Below are 20,164 nucleotides of genomic sequence, written 5' to 3'. Positions count from 1 at the left end.
ACCTCTGAGTCATAATGGAAAATGGATTTTTATTGCAGTAGCGCGAATGATGTTTAGAGATGAACGTCTTCCCAGTTGGCTCTGTCATACATAGTTTTTATTCACCGTCATTTTGCTGAAGTTTAAGTAGATGGAGAGAACAAAAGCCGTACTGTTACTTGGCATTCTTTTTATGGTTATTTATTGACGGGAGCAGAGCTGGCAAAATCTACTGTTCCATTGCCACCGTATCTCCCTAGGCTTCCATGGGTTTTATTGACTGATCTCATTTTAATAAAAGACCAGTGATCCTAAAGCAATAGATGCTTTATATGAATAACCTACCAAAGATAACAATGGTTATATACACTGATCAGCCACAACATTAAAGCCATTGATTATCTGGTTATAATGGTAACTGTTATAGGGTGGGATATATTAGGCAGCAAGGGAAGAGTCAGTTCTTGAAGCTGATGTGTTGGAAGCTGGAAAAATGGGCAACCGTAAGAATCTTAGCGACTTTGATAAGAGCCAAATTGTGATGACTAGACAGGGTCAAAGTATCTCCAAAGTGGCAGGTTTTGTGGGGTGTTGCTGGTATGCAGTGGTTAGTACCTACCAAAAATGGTTCAAGGAAGGACAACGGTGAACCGGCGACAGAGTCATGGGCGTCCAAGGCTCATTGATGCGTGTGGGGAGCAAAGGCTAGTCCGTCTGGGCCAATCAGGGGCGGGTCATCAATGACGCGGCCGCATCCCCTGTCATATGATGCTGGCTATGATAGGAAGGTGTCATAACACACAGTGCATCGCAGCTTGCTGGATATGGGGCTGCGTAGCCGCAGACCGGTCAGAGTGCCCATGCTGACCCCTGTCCATCGCTGAAAGCACCTACAATGGGCACGTGAGCGGCAGAACTTGGCCATGGATTAATGGAATAGGGTGGCCTTGTCTGGTGAATCACATCTTCTTTTACATCATGTGGATGGTCGGGTGCGTCATTTATCTGGGGCAGAGATGGCACCAGGATGTACTATGGGAAGATGAAAACGCAGTGTAGGCAGCGTTATGCTCTGGGGAATGTTTTGCTGGGAAACCTTGCATCCTGGCATTCATATGGATATTACTGTGACACGTACCACCTACCTAAACATTGTTACAGGCCAAGTACATTACTTCGTGGCAACGGTATTACCTGATGGCAGTGGCCTTTTTCAGCAGGATAATGCTCCCTGCCACACTGCTAAAAGTATCCAGGAATGGTTTGAGGAACATGACAAAGAGATCAAGGTGTTAATTTGACCTCTAAATTCTCCAGATCTCAATCCGATCGAGCATCTGTGGGATGTGCTGGAAAAACAAGTCCGAGCCATGGAGGCCCCACCATCAACTTATAAGACTTAAAGGATCTGCTGCTAACATCTTGGTGCTAGATACCACAGGACACCTTCATGGGTCTTGTGGAGTCCATGCCTCGACGGGTCAGAGCTGTTTTGGCGGCACGAGGGGGACCTACACTATATTAGGCAGGTGGTTTTATTGTTGTGACTGATCGGTGTATATAAGCACTTCAGGAATATATCTGAGATAACTAAATACTGTGCATCCCAATATTTAAAAGGGTCAATGACGAGCACTCGAGACTTTCTATAAAAAGACCAAAATGATTAGTATACTAAACACATCTTACTATATATGTATAGAAAGATACTGCAATGAATCAAAGCACATAACATTACACAGTATGAATGTTTCTATGGGGCATATTCAATTGTCGGCGGGATAATAACGGTAATCGTGCACGGAAAAACAGTTAATACGGTAATTTCAGCTCGCAGTTCCCTGAGCCGAGAGCTGAAATCCAGCTAGATTTTACCGTACTAACTTTAATAGTTTTTACGCCGCGGAACTTTTTAAGAATTGAATATGCCCCAATATGTGCGAGAGTCAAACAGATACTTCTGAGAGTTAATGAAGATCTGTACACCAGACCAAAAAGAAGGATAATTTAAAAAAAAAAAGGAGGGAAAATAGGACTAGGGTTCTAAACAGGAACAGGAACTGTGCGGGGGAAGCATTTTTCTAAACACACCAAACTTCCTGTCTTACGGAAGTACACTGCAAGTTTGTTTGAATGATACAGGGCTTTACTCAAGTGATAACTAGAATATATCAAGTCCTGTCATGGTATAGGGAGTTTTACACATGTGCTCATACATTCTTTTACCTGCCAATATTCGCAACTGGAAAATCAGGACTTCCCAAACCACACCCAGTTCTGACCAAGCCATTTTTCCCAGTAGGCCACACACATGTTTATGTTGAAAATCAGGACCATCTCACACATTGTGCTGCTTTGAAGTTATATTAACTAGGATGGACAGGCTGTGTCTTGTAGTGTGCCAAGAATCCCACCAAACACAGTTTGGTGTCAGAGAGTTACAGTTCCTGGGAGAATAATGAAGATATTCTTCTATCTCATGTCACTTTGGGGGAGGCTCCCATTAGAGACATAGGGCTAGATTTACTAAACTGCGGGTTTGAAAATGTGGAGATGTTGCCTATAGCAACCAATCAGATTCCAGATTTCATTTATTTAGTGCATTCTACAAAATGACAGCTAGAATCTGATTGGTTGTTATAGGCAACATCTCCACTCTTTCAAACTCGCAGTTTAGTAAATATACCCCATAGTGTGTGTTACAGAGTAGACCTGTTATAATGTATAATCTCTACATAACCTGCCTCGTCTTACTTGCAGCTGGGATGTCGGTAACTGGTCAGTCTGCAGCAGGACGTGCGGCAGTGGAATACAACATCGTCAGGTACTCTGTCGCCAGATGTATGCAAACCGCACCACTATGGTACACCCGCAGAGGTGCGGGCATTTGGCGAAGCCCAACGTCACCCAAACTTGCCAGCTCCGTATTTGCAGCCACTGGGAGATCCAGAGCAACTGGAGTACGGTAAGGACCACAATGCATTTAAACTCTTCTATATTCCATAGTATTTAGCCTGTAAGAACACAATCAGTTTAGAAGAGTCGGTCAAGTGATCTGTTGAGTGACGGTAACATCTGCTGAGATGGGTCAAAAAGCTCAAATACCAGCAGAGAGCACGACCCTTCAGACTGCCGAGAACATCTCTCTAGTTTTGATACCACTAATCTATCTATACCTAGGAAAATGCAAACCAGTCACACTGTTTGAAAATTTAGGCTTCTGTGCGCAATCTATCCTCACCTTCCCCATGTAATGCTTCCCAGATGTCGGTTTTCAGCAATCAAACAGGACAGCTAGATAACTTTCTAAATATAGACATATAAAAAGGCTACGAAACAAAAAAAAACCCGCTGCAGAATGGGAATATAATCCTTCAGAGTGGAGTGCTCATTAGTTTGACCTTTTAACTCTTCTTTCTGGATCGGTCCGCCTACAGGCAACATTGCACGTAGCTATTATTGTCCAGTAATAAATGTCAGCTGAGGAAGCAGGAGACACTAGATACCAGGCACTATTGGAGAAGTGCTGGTACAGAATACCAGGATACCAGGTTTAGCTGAGGAGGCAGGAGACAGTGGATAATCCATGGAAGAATCAGACAGGAGGAAGGTCAGGCAAGCCACGGTCAGAAGTCTAGAGAGCCACAATAGTAACAGGGAGTAAACAGGAGTGAAGTCAAACAAAGCCAAAGTCAGGGTCACAGAAAAAGGATGCAATGCGAGGAGAAAAACAGAAGTAAGATACCATTAGACAATTCAGAACCAGATCACAGGTGTTTCTCATAGAGACCAGCAGCAGTAACAGTTAATGAACTGGCCCAGTGTGCTGGAAAAGGCAGTCTTATAAAGCTCAGACACAGGTGATCCAGGATCCAAGTCCAATGATAAGAACTTAACCCCTTGCAGGCAGGATCTGGTATAGGTAAGGCAGCATCCACAGAGGAGATGCTGTACTGCAGACAGAGGCAGATCGTGAGAACAAGATTGCTTACTCTTTAATTGTAAACTGTATAAAGTGTCACCCCTATGTGAACACCAATCCTTTATGGCCTTCTTATATTTACGCATGATCACCGATGTGTGTTATTGAATCCACAGTGCTCTGTCATGTGTGGTCTTGGACAAAGAACCCGTTATGTGAGGTGCATCAGTAACCATGGAGACATTGTCGGTGAGGGAGAGTGCAGCAACCGCCTCCGACCTAGGACCAACGAGGCCTGTGATATGGGTCCATGTGTCCGAAGCTGGTTCCACAATGAATGGAGCTCTACAGTAAGTCTTCTCCAACTCTAGTTGTCTTCCAAGATAACTATTGTTCTACTGATGAAGAGTGTTGGTTACGAAGTGGTATAAATAAACATTGTTTATCCAGTTTGGAGGTTTCATGTTATTAAATATTTACTTTACAATCTTGGGTCGATGTCCCCTCAAACTGTGCTCATTTAATTGTACTATTATATTATAGAGTCAGATTGGTGAGATGTAAAGTTCCCATATCTCATAATATGCTAATGGTTGATTTGTAAGATGTGTTGTGGCATCAGACTGGGCCAGTTGGTCAAACTGGGAGGTTGGAACTTAGTGTTGAGGAAGTGGTTACGGTTTAAGAAGCTTATCCTAGGGAATGTAACCATATTCTTGGCTTATATTATATGTAGAAGGTCATCTTCTGTGTCTTGCTTTACAGTGTTCAGCAGAATGTGGAACTGGAATCCAGCGTCGCTCGGTCTTCTGTCTGTCCAGTTCTGCCACTGACGCGTCTCAAGAGAGCTGCACAGGAACCAAACCGTCTGACATGCGGGTGTGCAATGGTGGACCCTGTGAGCGTGTAGTGAAGTGGTACACGGGACCTTGGTCTCAGGTAAGCGGATCATCTTCATTCTAAATGAAGATACAACTTTATAGTACACCTATTGCTGCCAAAGGAGAGATGCGTAATAGCAACTGAATCTTACTGTCTGGTGTTTCTGAATCTTACTGTCTGGTGTTTCCCATTGTGCAGTGTTCGGCTGAATGCGACGAAGGTTCGCAGAGGCGTGACGTGATCTGTGTGAGCAAGCTGGGGACAGAATTCAACGTGACTGACCCGTCAGAGTGCGCCAATCTGGAGAAACCCGCCAGTCTACAGTCGTGCAGCGCGGGAGCTTGTGGGTCACGTTGGTTCACAACACCTTGGAGCACTGTGAGTGGTTCAGTAAAGTAAAAACTTACTTTATATTATGGCATCTTAGAACCCATGAGGCTTCCATTAAGTCGGGTGTAGGATAAAATTGTTTGCTGAGCGATAAAACCTTTCTCTTGCTGACACTTGTTGTTCTCCCCCTAGTGCTCGCAGTCCTGCCTCGGTGGTGTTCAGGGGAGAGAGGTCCGGTGTCTGACAGCCAACAAGAGCCTCAGTCAACTCTGCGACTTGGACTCCAAGCCGGATGACAAGAAAGTGTGCAACACACAGCCCTGTTCCGCTGTACTAGGTGAGGCCAGCGAGGAAACCACCCCGCCTTGATCTGACATTACCTTGCAGGCCTCTCCAGCAGCTAAGAGGTTAATAAACCACAATGAATGCTTTGCAGTGCAAGAAACAATAACAGTCAAGAAGCGAATGACTGCCGCTCATGTCAATGTAGCAAGGCTGCAACTAATCCTAACCTTAATAGTTAATAGCGTTAGATTAGAGAGCTTACAGAACTGTCTGTTTCTGTTTTCTTTGCAGAGTTGTGTGAACTAAACCCTGTATCACTGATATTCCAAATGAATGTTATATGACGGTTAAACTCCAGCATAAAAGATACAAAGATTTGTAAACTGCAGAGATAGGGCCTTATTTAGCGTTGCACGTAAGTGCCTTTGCGTGACTTAAGCACGTGCCTTGGTGCGCCACTTGCGTCCATATTTTGTGTCTTGCAGAAGCAAGCTAGACAAGCCATAGATTGAGTTACACAGATCCTGAAATACATCAAGCTACAAGACATATATATTTTGCACCTCTTTCATAAACCAGGTGTAAGTTTTGCAGTGGATTATGGTGATTTTTTGCATTTTACACTAGGGGGTGGGGGGCGGCTAGTCAATTGTGCGTGATGTGCCACCGAACATGGCGACGATGCACATTTGCATATTCTGGAGGCACGCCGCGGACAATTGAATTCCCCCTAAGTTCGAATGGGAAAGGTTTGAGCCCTCTTACAGTTCTAGGTCCCATAATCTACCACTAGGCCTGTTTTCTTTAAATATTACACTGATGTATTTAACCCATAATAGGTGTAGGATACTAATGTTCGCATTCTACTCTAAGATGACCGCTTCAAGCAGACACACCCTGCTGCCGCCATGTCTCCCAGCCGTAGCGCCATAAATGTAGCTATGCCCTGGGGGGGCTGCCCCTTTAAATTTCTCAAAGGAATCATTGTGCTCACCGTTTCATTCGCCTCCCTTGATCAGAGCTGCAGGTACCATATTTAATTATTAAAACATCTGCAAGCTGTGTTCTGTCAATAGCATTGAATGCTAATGAGATTACGGATGAGCTGCTGGAAAAGGAGAGAAAGATTTGATTGGTTGCCTATGGCAGCCAATCAGGTTCTAGTTAAACCCGCAGTTTAGTAAATATTTCTCCCAAGAGCTAAATAACTTTAATGATATAATTTCTCGCACAAATGGTTAGGGTAATACAGTCTACAAGTCATTTTCTATATTATTTAGCCTGTGTCCTATTCCAGATGAACAAAAAAAATGAACTATCGTTTAGCACACATTGCAAAACACGCATGAAATATAAGATTGGCATGTAATACTAGCATGTGATTATATTGTTCAACCCCAATTAATTTGTCTGTTCCGTTATCACACAACGAGCCGTGAATGTGATTGCATTGATCCAGATCTCGCGACCATTGTATTTTCTCAACTTAGAAGTGATGTTTCTCTATTTCATCCAGATGAAAACTGCCGGGATCGGTATCACAACTGCGCCGTGGTAGTTCAAGCTCGACTCTGCGTCTACGCCTACTACAAGCAAGCTTGCTGCTCTTCCTGTGCGCACTCTCTCCAACGAACCAGGACGTCTGAGAGCCGATAGCGAGCACGTCAGCCACCCCCGCCCCCTGCCTCACCAGATGCTATATTTTATATATTCAGAAGAGACAGTATTTATTAACCTCTTTGGCGCTGGTCCAGCCTACAGCACTTTGCAGAGGCGATACCCCGTAAGCCGTACCAGCAAAAAAGTGGCGAAAGACTCAATTGTATATTTGCTTTTAACGTTCGCTTATCGTTCATCAGGGGGATGGAGCCTGCTTTCCCCAAATCTTTAGGGTGCTAAAAAACCAAACTTGTATACCCCCTTCCTAATCCACTTCAACTGTGACTTATATGCAACATATCATGACTGATGCAAGTTGATGTCATGCCAATATTTTAATATAGGACTCATGTGATAGACATAATGCTGTAATGATGTCGTATTGGATCGCAACGTAATCAACATTCCCATGAGCCCACATCCAAATGCGTGCATTGGCTTATCGCCTAAGACAACCACAATTCTGTTTGTTTCCCGTCTCCCAAAATTGTAATATTTTGTATTTATCATGTAAGTGTGTATATATTAATTTTAACCCCTCGTAATTCACTCGTTGGCTCATAAGCGTAAATGTTGGTTGCGTTGCGACTACATCCTCCACAGCATTATGGGCCTGATTCATTAGTGATCTTATCTGCCGTTTTTTTGCTTATCTTAAGCAAATCCTCTCTGTGCATGCTCAGAAAAGAGAGATAAGAAGCAAAATCCACTGCGTAAGTGAAGAATTTCTTAAGTTAAGATGAAAATCCATCTTAACTTCACTCTTATCTCCCCATTTCTTCTTAAAATAAGCATCTTAACTTTTGCACAAGATAAGATCACTAATGAATCAGGCCCTATGTTATTATCGACCGTCTCTACAGCAGTTATGTGATGACTTTGTTGCTAAGCTTGGTGGATCAGAGAAACGTTTGGCTCCACGAGACATGTGCTTCATCACATGATCAGGCTGAGGCCTGAAGCACGCTCACCAAAGCCATCACAGTCGATGCTCGAAGCTTCATCAGGATTTCCCTGATGCCAACATTTTCTCCCCAGCAGTAGAGATGACCGTACCAGACTATTTGATTTTGGAATTTGAGTGGATATCGCTGTTTCAATTGATCCACATTGACCAATAGGAGAATGTGATTAATTGCAAATTCAAAGGACACCTGTCTCCTACACATCGTGGGGGCAGACATTTGTCTGCTGAACCAATATACATGAGAATGCGGCTTATTAACTTAGAAACAGGGACATGACTGAGCGACTTCATGGCCTATCTTCATGCCAGGAACCGCTTTCTATTCAGTGGACAGTCTGCATTCTCTTGACAACTGGTTCAGCTCACAAAATGGCTGCCTCCAGTGTGCATAGGCAACAGTTGTACTTTAATTGATCAGGGAATTCATGATGGTGCTGATCTCCCTTTTCTGTATTTCTTTGTGTCTCTTTCTCTTTGTCCATAACGCCATGTGTTTGTACACATCCAAAATCTTTTAAAATGGACCTACACACGATAAAGGCAGCTACTTAGGGGCCTGAAGAAATCTTCAGGAGAATGTAGTCTGTCAGATCACTAGGAGCCCGTACTTCATGAATATATATGTCAGGCCTCAGTAACATTTGTCGAACAGTGTCTCCGTCGTGTTATTGGTTCCTAGTAAATGAATAGACCGCCTACTTGTTCAGCCAACAAAATCGATGCCTCCAGTGTGCGTAGGTGACAAGTCCACTCTAAATCAGCTGCCTCAGGGTCGTACAGACTTGTAACAAGGCAGGACACTTGCAGCTTCCCAGAACGACAATTGTGGTTGCCAACATTGTCCAGGGACACTGTTGCAAAACAATTGAATTTTATCTCTTTACACTCAGTACAGTCTAGGTCAGCGATGGGCAACCAGAAACAGTTTATAGGCCACGTGGGCGTCCCTTTAATCTTCAAAGGGGCTGAACACTACCCTTAATCTCAGTAATAAGTTAAAGCGATACATTTAATCAAAGAAAGAGACACCCATCTGTAATAACATAGGCATTTTAAACAAGTGTTACAAGCTATAACAAACATATCAGGGTTGTGCAGACTTGTAACAAGGCAGGACACTTGCAGCTTCTCAGAACGACAATTGTGGTTGCCGACATTTTCACATCATGTCCAGGGACACTGTTGCAAAACAATTGAATTTTATCTCTGTACACACAGTACAGTCTAGGTCAGCAATGGGTAACCAGAAACAGTTTATAGGCCCCGTGGGCGTCCCTTTAATCTTCAAAGGGGCCGCACAATACTCTTAATCTCAGTAATAAGTTAAAGCAATACATTTAATCAAAGAAAGAGACACCCATCTGTAATAACATAGGCATTTTTAACAAGTGTTACAAGCTATAACAAACATATTTTATAATAAAGCAGGACAGAGCTTGGGGCCGCTGGTGACGGTTTGGAGGGCCGCCTGTTGCCCATCGCTGGTCTAGGTGCATCATAGGAACTACAAACCAAATGACTTGTTTATAAAACCTATAATGTGATTTTTGGGGATTTAATTATAGGAATTGTACTGTGCAGGTCAATGCTGAAAACTACTAAAAAAAATGTTTCAAACCTGGCGGTGTCCCTGAAAATTAGGGACAGTTGGTTACCATAGGCAGAAACTTCCCTGGGAAGCTGGGACAGTTTTCATCTTACGTTAAGTGCCATCTCTGCTGATGTTGGCAGTGTGGCTTGTGTCATACAGAGCAATGTTACCTGACTCGGGGGAACTAGAAATTGGTGTCAAAGTTACTCATGGATCTTCCTCCTGCCTTTCAGAAGGAGGAAGATCCATAAGTATTGTCTTACTTATGTTCTTTTTCAAATAGCAAAGGTCAGTTATTTCAAAGGCTAACTGTTTAACTCCTTCATTGCCAAAGAAACATAATGATTATACTCAACTTTTTGTCTGTGACACTGTGTATTTACAGAACTGTATACAAGCACCACCCTGTACACATATGTGCAGTGTTTGTGCTCCTGGCATATGATAAACAGGTATGTGTGTTTGCATGTTCTTTGCACATTTCTGTTTGGCAGTGAAGGAGTTTTTTCCTTATTGTCATATGTACTTGATTTGCCGCCAGTAATCCCCCCATTTAACAATACCTCAGAGCCACCACCTGTATCAGATGTATACTATAAGAAGAATTACCCATAACGCACCATGCTAGCACCACCATTTTGTTACACCACTTCTTCCATGTGTTGGAAGAAGACTATGCCAGACTATTGGTCTGATCGAGGATAGATTTTTACTTAGTCCCAATGTGAGAGAGGGATGAATTTACAGTAGTCTCCAGAGTACAAGGTAAATAGATAGGCCTGACTGTCAAGCACGAGTATGTCCGCCATGTTGCGATTGGCTGCCAAGCACAGAAGGATGACTGCCATGTCGTGAGTGGCTGCCTAGCCCAGAAGGATGTCTGCCATGTTGTGAGTGGCTGCCTAGCCCAGAAGGATGTCTGCCATGTTGTGAGTGGCTGCCTAGCCCAGAAGGATGTCTGCCATGTTGTGAGTGGCTGCCAAGCACAGGGGAATGTCTGCCATTTTGTGAGTGGCTGCCAAGCACAGGAGGATGTCTGCCATGTTGTGAGTGACTGTCAAGCACAGGAGAATGTCTGCTATTTTGTGACTGGCTGCTAAGCACAGGAGAATGTCTGCCATGACGTGAGTGGCTGCCAAGCACAGGAGGATGTCTACCGTGTTGTGACTGGCTGCCATTTTGTGAGTGGCTGCCAGGCACAGGAGGATGTCTGCCATGTTGTGACTGGCTGCCAAGCACAGGAGGATATCTGTCTTGTTGTAACTGGCCTTCAAGCACAAGAGGATGTCTGCCATGCTGTGACTGGCGGACATTTTCTCTGTGGTAAATACCGTTGTGTTTGGCATTTCTGTCCAAAACCTTTTTCTTCTGGTTGTCACTCTCTGTAATCTATGTATATCCTAAATAGATGATTTGTGTTTTTCGGTTACACTTGGCTCGGAGACTGGAGATAAGTCCCCTCAGTGGTCACATGACTGGACATCTTCCATGGCCAATCCTCACCAATATGTGCAGCTCAAGTTTTCATAGGGACACCCGTGTCATAACCAAATCTGGCTAATCAAAATATAACTATAAATGATGTCATACCTTTGTGAATATGGAAGTTATTAGTAGGCGGAGGGGCTTGTTTGTGCCTTATCTTGGGTGAATACATCCCTGATATACTGTAATAGAAGAGCCTAAGCAGAAAAATACCTCTCTAGTGTCTGTATAGTTCAATATACCTTGAGAGGAGCTTCAGGTGGTGTTATTCAGATCACATATAATATAGTACTGTATATTCCTGTAACCCACATTACCCCCATTCCTGGACTAGACTCTCACAGCAGTATTGGAAAACAGAGTGAAGGATGTTTATGAAAACCGGTGTACAAGTAACTGGAATAATAGCAGCTTCCTATTGGTTGCCGTGGGTTACAGCACCTTTTGTGTACAGTTAACCTGTGCACCAGTTTTCATAACTGTCCCCCCCCCATTGTATTTTAAAAGCTTAGCGAAGGAACATTAAAAAAGTATCAATTCTATTATTTTTTTACTCTTTCTAGAGATCTATATTCCAGCTGTTATATCTATTATAAACCCTGTCTGTTGTTTTCTTGTAAATTTTAATTTATTTTTTAAGAATGAAGATTTTATGTTTTTTTTTCTTGTTTTTTTTTCCTTATGGAAAGAGATTGTAAAAAATATTAAAAAAAATGTTTTAATTGTGTTTTGTTTCCCGTTTTACTGTTTTTTTTTTCCAGTTTCTCCTGTTCATTGTGTGAAATGCAATTGTCTACAGCACATTTATTATATATGAGGAGCTTGGTGTCTAGCTATAGTTTTAATTTCAGGGATTCTGTTGTTAATTCCATTTTGGAAAACGTTCCCAATATAACGCAGGTCATTTAAGGGGGCTGGGTCTTTTCGTGATACGTGGACAGATGTCTTGACCTACAACTAGTACAGCCATGAGGGTTCCCGAAATTCACAGCTAATTGGACAAGCTGTACTGGCGTTTAGTTAGCTGTGTCCATGAACAGTCAACACCGGTGTAATTTAAAACCTAACCAGGCTTTTTATGCCCGGAGTAACAGCTGTTACTTTTGGGATTGAGTAACTGCTGATTCACTTCTAATAGGCGTGAGAGTGGGGTTTGAAAAGTCACGTGCAAAAATGTTTTAAATGGCCGATCCTTTCAAACTACTGTGAAACTTTCCAGGAGAGCCCAAACTTGTTGGTAACGCGGGATATCCGTCTGTGGCTCTTAATAAATAATTGGATTTAACAGTTTTGTTAACATGTGCTTTAGCTAGATCTTACTGATCTCCCTAAGGATTGACCTGAGAAAACCATACTAATAAGCCTGTGTATTAATCATCATAACCATTTATTTATATAGCGCCACAAATTCCACAGCGCTGTACAGAGAACTCACATCAGTTCCTGCCCCATGGGGGCTTACAGTCTAAATTCCATAACACACAGAAAATGGTCAATTTGTTAGCAGCCAATCAACCTACCAGTATGTTTTTGGAGTGTGGGAGGAAACCCACGCAAATACGGGGAGAACATACAAACTCCACACAGATAAGGCCATGGTTGGGAATTGAACTCATGACCCCAGTGCTGTTAGGCAGAAGTGCTAACCACTAAGCCACTGTGCTGATATATGTACAGCTAAATGTTAGGAGGTCTAACTTGTGAAATTAGAGGTATAGTATTTTTTCTTAATGCAGCAATAAAGTATCACAGTGTTTGGTGTGTTAGTACTTATCTCTCTCCCTCTGGATGAAGATGAAGGTCTCAGCTGCATTTGGATTTATGGATAACCTGCAAGCCTGATCTTACTGGCTGTCCCTTTCTACTAACATGCAATTCTCTAATAGTGGGAGTCTCTCTCTCTCCGCACATAGGCTTGCTATGCTCCTTCAGGCTATTTGATAGCTGATTCTCTGCAGGGATCCAGCTACAAGACTTTCCGATGCAATACTACACCCTTGTTTGATAGCTCTGTTGTGTCTGTCTTTGCTTGTACACTCTGTCTTTGCAGCAAACTCTAATCTCAGACCTCTCTCTTTCCCTGCTGCTGAAACACACATTTCTGACTCCCAGCACCTCTCACTGCCTTTTTTCTCCTCCCAGCTCTGATTCACTGCGGGGCTGACTTAGAAGAGAGACATTTAATCATAAAAGAATACATTAAAATCAACATGAGATTTTTCTGCAAGTTCGCTCATCTCTACTATGGATCCCAATCATCAACAACATTCAGATTACCAAATCACTTTACCATTGAAAAATTGTGAAAAAGAAACTCCCCCTGGAAATCCCTGCTGCTTTTGACACTGTTGATCACCCTCTTCTCCTACATACCTGCCACTCCATCGGCCTTCGTGACTCAGATTTTGTCTGGTCTGGTCTTGTCTTTTTTGTCTCTTCTTGCACATCCTCTACTCCCTCTATTGTTGGGGTCCCACCAGGCTCTGTCCTTGGCCCTCTTTCCTCACTGTACACCTCTTCCCTTGGGAAACTAATTCGCTCATTGCTTAATAGGTTACCTTGCTCCCTAGCTTTTCAGTTTAACATTCATCTTATTTTTTTATATAAATATAATTGTTGGAGTATTTTGATACAATGGAGTGCTTATCTTAATTATTGTTGCTATCTTAATTAATGTTATCTTAGGGCCTATCGTCTAACTCTCCTATTCAATCTTATTCATTCTCTAAGTATTGTGGCATTTAGTAATCATTCCTTCATAGGAGCTACTTTTTCTGTCCTCAGTTCACCTTTTATATCTCAGATTACCGCAGCTGTTGGTAACAATTTAGTAAATTTGGATGCTTGAGATGAACGAGAGGGCGCAATGTATAAGCTATATGCGTTTGTCATTGGGTAATGTTATGATATAATTGTATACAGATATATATGGATTGGTATGAGAAAAAAATAATAATACAGTGCAAAAATAAAATGCAAAAATAATGAGATAAAATAAACCCAATAGAAACAGTATAGAATAAAATAAATAAAAAACTATTCACATACAGGCGCATAGGGTGATTGCACAATGTTATAGCACTTTTTTTGATAATGGGCGTCACTGGAGCCGCTCAGACTGTGGCACCACTGTTGGAATAATTAAAGAATCTTACACCAGAAATCCCAAGATTTTCAGTATTGTGGTGTTCGGCGGCTTAGTCCCGTGTTCAAAGTGTCTTCACTGTGTGTGGATCGCAGAAGTGAGTCACTGGACTAAGGTGGACAGTGGCTGTAAGATGTCAAAGTTTAGTGTGCTCCAACGCGTTTCACCCGGCTTGCGGACTTTGTCAAGCATATTCCGTTATTCCAACTGTCTGCAGCTGGTTAAATCAGGGAAAATTCTACATCCAGTCTTATCATGATTAAGCCCTTTTTTTGTGGTGCCTATTATACATGTCCCTCATCTTCGGGGGAGAATTTAGCAGGGGTTCCAAACAGAGGTGGAACTAGTGAGCTGTGGGTCCTGTGGCAGGGAGGCGGGAACTTGGGCTCCAACGTTCTGTATCTGTCAATGCAGCGGGCCCATTATCTCCATGGGCCCCAGTGCATGGCGTCTGCCACACCAATGGTAGTTCCACCACTGGAATGTAAGGCAGTGTCCCTAAACCACCCCCCAGGAGATAAGGGTCACAAATCCCAGCAGCCACTGAGGCTGGCTACCAGCTGATGCCCATCACTAAACATCATGGGGTATAAAAAGCGGTGCCTGATAACTCTGGAGAGACTTGGATATAGGACTAGCTGTGGTTTATATGTCCCATCGAGGATCAGAGACTGCAAAATACATTATTTTCTCTCTACTTTCTAGTCGACCTCTGCATCATGAATTGGTGTATGCTCGTCGAAAGTTGGGCGATACTTCAACAGGATAATTGCTATGCTAGCAGTACGAGACAAGCAGTCCAGGGGTATAGGGGTGTGCCTTGCATGATACCCCAGGGATTGGGTCAATGGTACATATATTTGTGTTGTTCTGTTTCCCTTCTTTATTATTACAGTTGATTGATACTTAATAATAGTTATAGCTCTGTTGATGAACATTTTTCTTCTCTTAAATCTTTTTTTCATTTTCATTTTTAAGCAACAACATGCTTGTGAATTTAAAAAAAAAAATGTAGAGTTTCAGTATTTGCTCTGGTGTAAAAATATTTACCCACATATCAGTACTGTGGCAGGGAGAAGACTGAAGTTTAAGTACAGTCTGCCTGATTCATTAAGGAAAGCAAAGCAACAAAAAGAAATAACTTTTCACCTGGGCAAAACCATGTTGCATTGGATGGGGGGGGGGGGGTACTTTTAAAATGTGGAGACAGATTTATAGTTGGGATAGGGCATGTCCTAGATTAACTTTAAATTTCAGTGTAAAAATAAAGCTATCAAGTATTGGTGTGCTACATGAAACAGCAGCCAGTATTTATCTTATGTGCAAAATAATAAATTAATTTGCACCCCTTGCATTGTGACATGGTTTGGTCCAGGAGCAAACTTACACAATTTTTCTCCTTTTCGAGGACTCTTTTTCCCCTTATTTACTGACTTAATAGGGTCAAAAGGAAAAAGAAAAAATAGGCAGTATGGTGGCTCAGTGATTAGCACGTCTGCCTCACAGCACTCAGGTCATGAGTTCGATTCCCAACCATGGCCTTATCTGTGTGGAGTTTGTATGTTCTCCCCGTGTTTGTGTGGGTTTCCTCCAGGTGCTCCAGTTTTCCTGCTACAATCCAAAAAAACGTATTAGTAGGTTGATTGGCTGCTATCAAAATTAACCCATTTCCGTGTATGTTAGGGAATGTAGACTGTAAGCTCCAATGGGTCAGGGACTGATGTGAGTTCTCTGTACAGCGCTGCAGAATTAGTGGCGCTATATATATAAATGATGACGATGATGATCTATTCAGCTATTATTCTCCTACTCAGCCCCAGGGTGCTATTTCAGTATATAGGTGAGAAACACCCCAAAAAACAAACATAGGAAAGGGTTTGTAACAAAGAGGGGGGGGTTCACAATAAGTCTCAAGGGGGCGTTGTTCTATTCTTGCAGTCCTGACAGTATTAAAGTTTGTTTCCAAAACTACCCGTTTTAAACAACACGCAGATATCTGGAGGGCGTTATCAGAGACATCAATCTGGGTGATCAGATCTGTAGATGTGTGACTAGCTTCAGTCTTTAACTGTGCTTTTTATTTCTGATTCTGCATCCAGAGATTATTACTAAAGTATGAAGAAAAAAAAAATTGCATTCTAAATCCGTGCCCACATACTACGTCATGGGGAGAGTTCAATTAGTCGTCAAGTGTCTACAGAGCGTCCGCGAGACACTCTGCGGCGGAGATGTGACAGAAATCTCAGCTCATTTGAGGCACGAGAGGAAAATGAGGGGAGATCTCTACCGTAATTGCCGCCAGTGGGCGTGACCAGCATGCATGGGGGGCGTGGCTATAATTTTAGACAATGCTTGGCTGCTCTCCAACTCTTCCTATCCCCATAATATACATGGGTAATGCTGTGTGGACCAATACGGGTGACCATTCCCGCCCCTGGTTGACACTATAACAGCAGCAGAGAGCTATCAGGTGTTCACTTCAAAGTTACCAGCTGAGCCCCCGCCCAGCTAATTGAGACTGCTGCCGCCCAAATTGAAAAGATCCGGACATCATAAAAACTGGAAGGAAGACCAGTTCCATCATAACAATCCCTGAGGAAGCTCACTGCCTTTTTGGCCACGAGCGAAACGCGTTGGTGGCCTACACCAACATCTATCCATTCAGCACTGTCAAGTGCTCAACATTTCCATTGTCTTTACTCTAGCATGCTAGATCGCTCATTTCAGCTCACCGAACCGCTGTCTGCGAGGGATACCTAGAGCGTGCATACGCTACCTCCGTTACACACAGGCTGTGTGTCTGCGCCCTACACCACTGTATAAACTGAAGGCAGGAGACGCTGTCAGTTTGTAGGAGGGACCCCCGCCCAGCGTACATCTACTACCAAGCGACATCAAGTAAGTTACCCTGGATTTCCAAACAGACTGTTTTGGGACATCTCTTTTCATACAAATTTTCTTTAAACATTGCCTCCATGGACATGACCTCTAGGTCCATTTAATTCAAATGTCAGTACCGTTTTGGGACATTTGACTCATTTTTTTAACAGGGTTGAAAGGGCATCTGTCTATATTGACGAATTGGACATTTTACAATACGGGTTACACTACCTAGTGGTCATTGATGTGTACGGACTAATACCATTTCACCATCTGTCTATTTATGTATATATTTTTGTTTGATTCATACATTGTTTACATAGTGTCTATGTTACCTCTTCTTTGGTTCCGGCCGGAACACTCATCCTATACATTATGTTAAATAAATAACATCAACCACCCCTTTTTGCCACACATGCTTTACCTTCTAGCGCCCAGAACCTGATATACCACGTATCAATCCCTTTTTGGGAGGGTAGGGATTCCCTCCTGTCCATTTGCAGGTTCTACTCTTTGGCTGCTTTATACATATAAAGATAGCGCAACCCACCCTTTTGTTCATTTCTAATGCTGCGTGGACGACTGTTAGGTGCACACAGCTCTCCCTTTTCAAGCAGAGCAGTGTGAAGCGGGGACAGGGTCCAGCCACCTCAGTTATACAGTGCCCCAGGCTTGGAGGGGGGTTTCCGGGCACTGGGAAAGCCCCTCTCGGTTTGCCTATGGTGAGCCACATTTCCTTAAATTGAATTTCCCCCTATGTTCCGACTAAAGGCTGGGCGCACATATTTTTCTTAAGTGCTGTGTAGAAATCAAATATAATACTCCTCTAGTATTTGCTGAGTGACATGTTTCTCAATAGTACAATTAAAACACACTATCGCTGTAATACATTTGGCCTCGTGATGCAATAAACGAAATAAACTCTCAAAATACCAGCATGTACATTATACCTTTTAGTATCAGTGAGCCATTGTATTAAGAAGAGAGAAATACAGATTTTGGCACAAGTTTACCTCAGAATTTGACGTTGCGTTAACTAAATAAGAGATGGCAAAGTATTTATTTAAGAATTAATGCAAAGTGTGTTTATATTGAAACAGATCATTTTGTTCCAAGAAGGTAGAAAGAATTAATCCACTTGCTTCACAGGAGGAACTATTGCGACAATCCATCCAACCGATCCGAAATAATCTACGTGAGGTCTTCCTGTGAGGTCAAATGGGCACAATGCAGTATGTTACACGGTAGTATAGAAATGCAGTAACCTATGTACATCCATGTAAGCAGACGGTTTCTTTCTGCAATATCTCCAAGGAGGCCACGTTTTTTTTTACACATACTTGTCCGGAAGACTCACGAATTCCGGGTAGGTCTCCTGAACTGTCGGGAGAACAGGCCATTCTGCCGCATCCTGCCCGACGGGAGTCTCAATGACGTGATTTGTGATGAATCGAGTCATTTTGGACCCGGGGGCCAAAATATCCCACCTTGCGGCGCCCCCGCCACCTTCTGCCCTCCCACCACAACCCCCCATCCAGGATCTCCCGGAGGTCAATAATACAAAGTGAGCGAGTATGATTTCACAGTAGCCAGCACTATACAAATACCCTTACTATACACTACATCACCCACATCTTCCATGCTTACAGTTAGAGATGCTCACTGACCCCCGTGTAGTGGTTTTGGTTTTGGATCTGGATTAGGCTCGTGTTTTGGGTTTGGTTTTGGATCTGGATTAGGCCCGTGTTTTGGTTTTGGTTTTGGCATAACCGCCCTCGTGTGTTTTGGTTTTGTATTTTTTAGAAAAAATCCTAAAATATGCTAAAATCACATAATTTTGCTCTTTTTTTGTTCCTACATTATTATTAACCTCTATAACACTAATTGCAAGTCATTTGCAGTCAATTTTGACCACCTCACAGGTCACAATATTATTATTATTTATATTATTATTATTTATTATTATTTTATTATTTTTATACACTTTCGGACAAATACTGCAGCGACCTGGCTGGATGGTAAGCGACAGAGCAATGACACAAACACACGGCAGTTCCTAGCACATCTAGGACACATTGGCACACAGCAGTGGCAGAAAAGATAAAGGGGGGTCCGCCCAACCTCCCACCCCCCGTGATGTTGGATTTTAAAAGGAATCCAAAACTCGCAAGATCCAACGACGGAACGATGACATTTTGCCTCATTTTCGATTCTGAGTGCGCGCGACAGTACCGAGCCGACTCGGATCCCCTAAGTTCGGGTGTGTTCGGTTCTTGAGGAACCGAGCCTGAGTATATTTAGTTACAGTACAAAGTATGGCTCTGAAGCCCACAGTGTATATATAGCTCTCATACCCTCAGTATACACCCGTGCAGTACAATGATTAATTTACTTCCCACACTTACGGCCCTACTTCCTTTTCTTCTTGGCATGTCTGTTCACAGCTGCTGGCTCCTCAGTTAGGTCGTTAGTACATGCCGCTTAAAGATGCAGGGAGCCGTGCATCTCTCATCGTGGCCAGGGACATTGTGTGCCCCATCCGTTACAATAGGGGGCTAAACAAATACAAATAATAAGTCTGGCAGCCTTGGTCTTCTCAATCTGCAGTCCCATAATGTATAGTGTTATATAGGTAACACGCAAAGAGGAGAGCTCCATTGCTAATTGCACCACTTTTCTTTTCTGCCACTGCTGTGTGCCAATGTGTCCTAGATGTGCTAGGAACTGCCGTGTGTTTGTGTCATTGCTCTGTCGCTTACCATCCAGCCAGGTCGCTGCAGTCTTTGTTTGAAAGTGTCTGAAAATAATAGTGTGATCTGTGAGGTGGTCAAAATTGACTGCAGATAACTTGAAATTAGTGTTATTGAGGTTAATAATAATGAAGGGGAAAAAAAAGCACAAATATGTGATTTTAGCACAAAAAATTGGGGATTTTAGAAAAAATCGGGAACTAAAACACGTGAGGGCGGTTTTGCCAAAACCAAAAACACGAAGTTAATCCAGATCCAAAACCAAAACCAGAACACGGGGGTCAGTGAA

General features: G+C 42.8%; 1 protein-coding gene across 4 annotated transcripts in view; it reads left to right on the top strand.

Moving 5' to 3' along the window:
• ADAMTSL4 (ADAMTS like 4) overlaps positions 1-11,827 on the top strand; it is a 242,828-nt gene extending 231,001 nt beyond the window's left edge. For 3 of the 4 annotated variants that reach the window (XM_075192170.1, XM_075192168.1, XM_075192169.1), the window contains exons 12-17: positions 2,740-2,944; positions 4,078-4,251; positions 4,667-4,840; positions 4,982-5,161; positions 5,306-5,450; positions 6,915-11,827. In XM_075192170.1, the coding sequence (XP_075048271.1) occupies positions 2,740-2,944; positions 4,078-4,251; positions 4,667-4,840; positions 4,982-5,161; positions 5,306-5,450; positions 6,915-7,054 (1,018 nt within the window). In that variant the 3' untranslated portion in view covers positions 7,055-11,827. Of the gene's footprint in view, positions 1-2,739; positions 2,945-4,077; positions 4,252-4,666; positions 4,841-4,981; positions 5,162-5,305; positions 5,521-6,914 lie in introns of all 4 variants that reach the window. The other variant, XM_075192171.1, reaches the window with a different exon arrangement.
• The last annotated feature ends 8,337 nt before the right edge of the window (positions 11,828-20,164 follow it).

The sequence above is a fragment of the Mixophyes fleayi genome, chromosome 12 (assembly GCF_038048845.1).
Source record: "Mixophyes fleayi isolate aMixFle1 chromosome 12, aMixFle1.hap1, whole genome shotgun sequence".
Classification (NCBI taxonomy): Eukaryota; Metazoa; Chordata; class Amphibia; order Anura; family Limnodynastidae; genus Mixophyes; species Mixophyes fleayi.
This window is presented reverse-complemented; position numbering and strand designations above follow the sequence as displayed.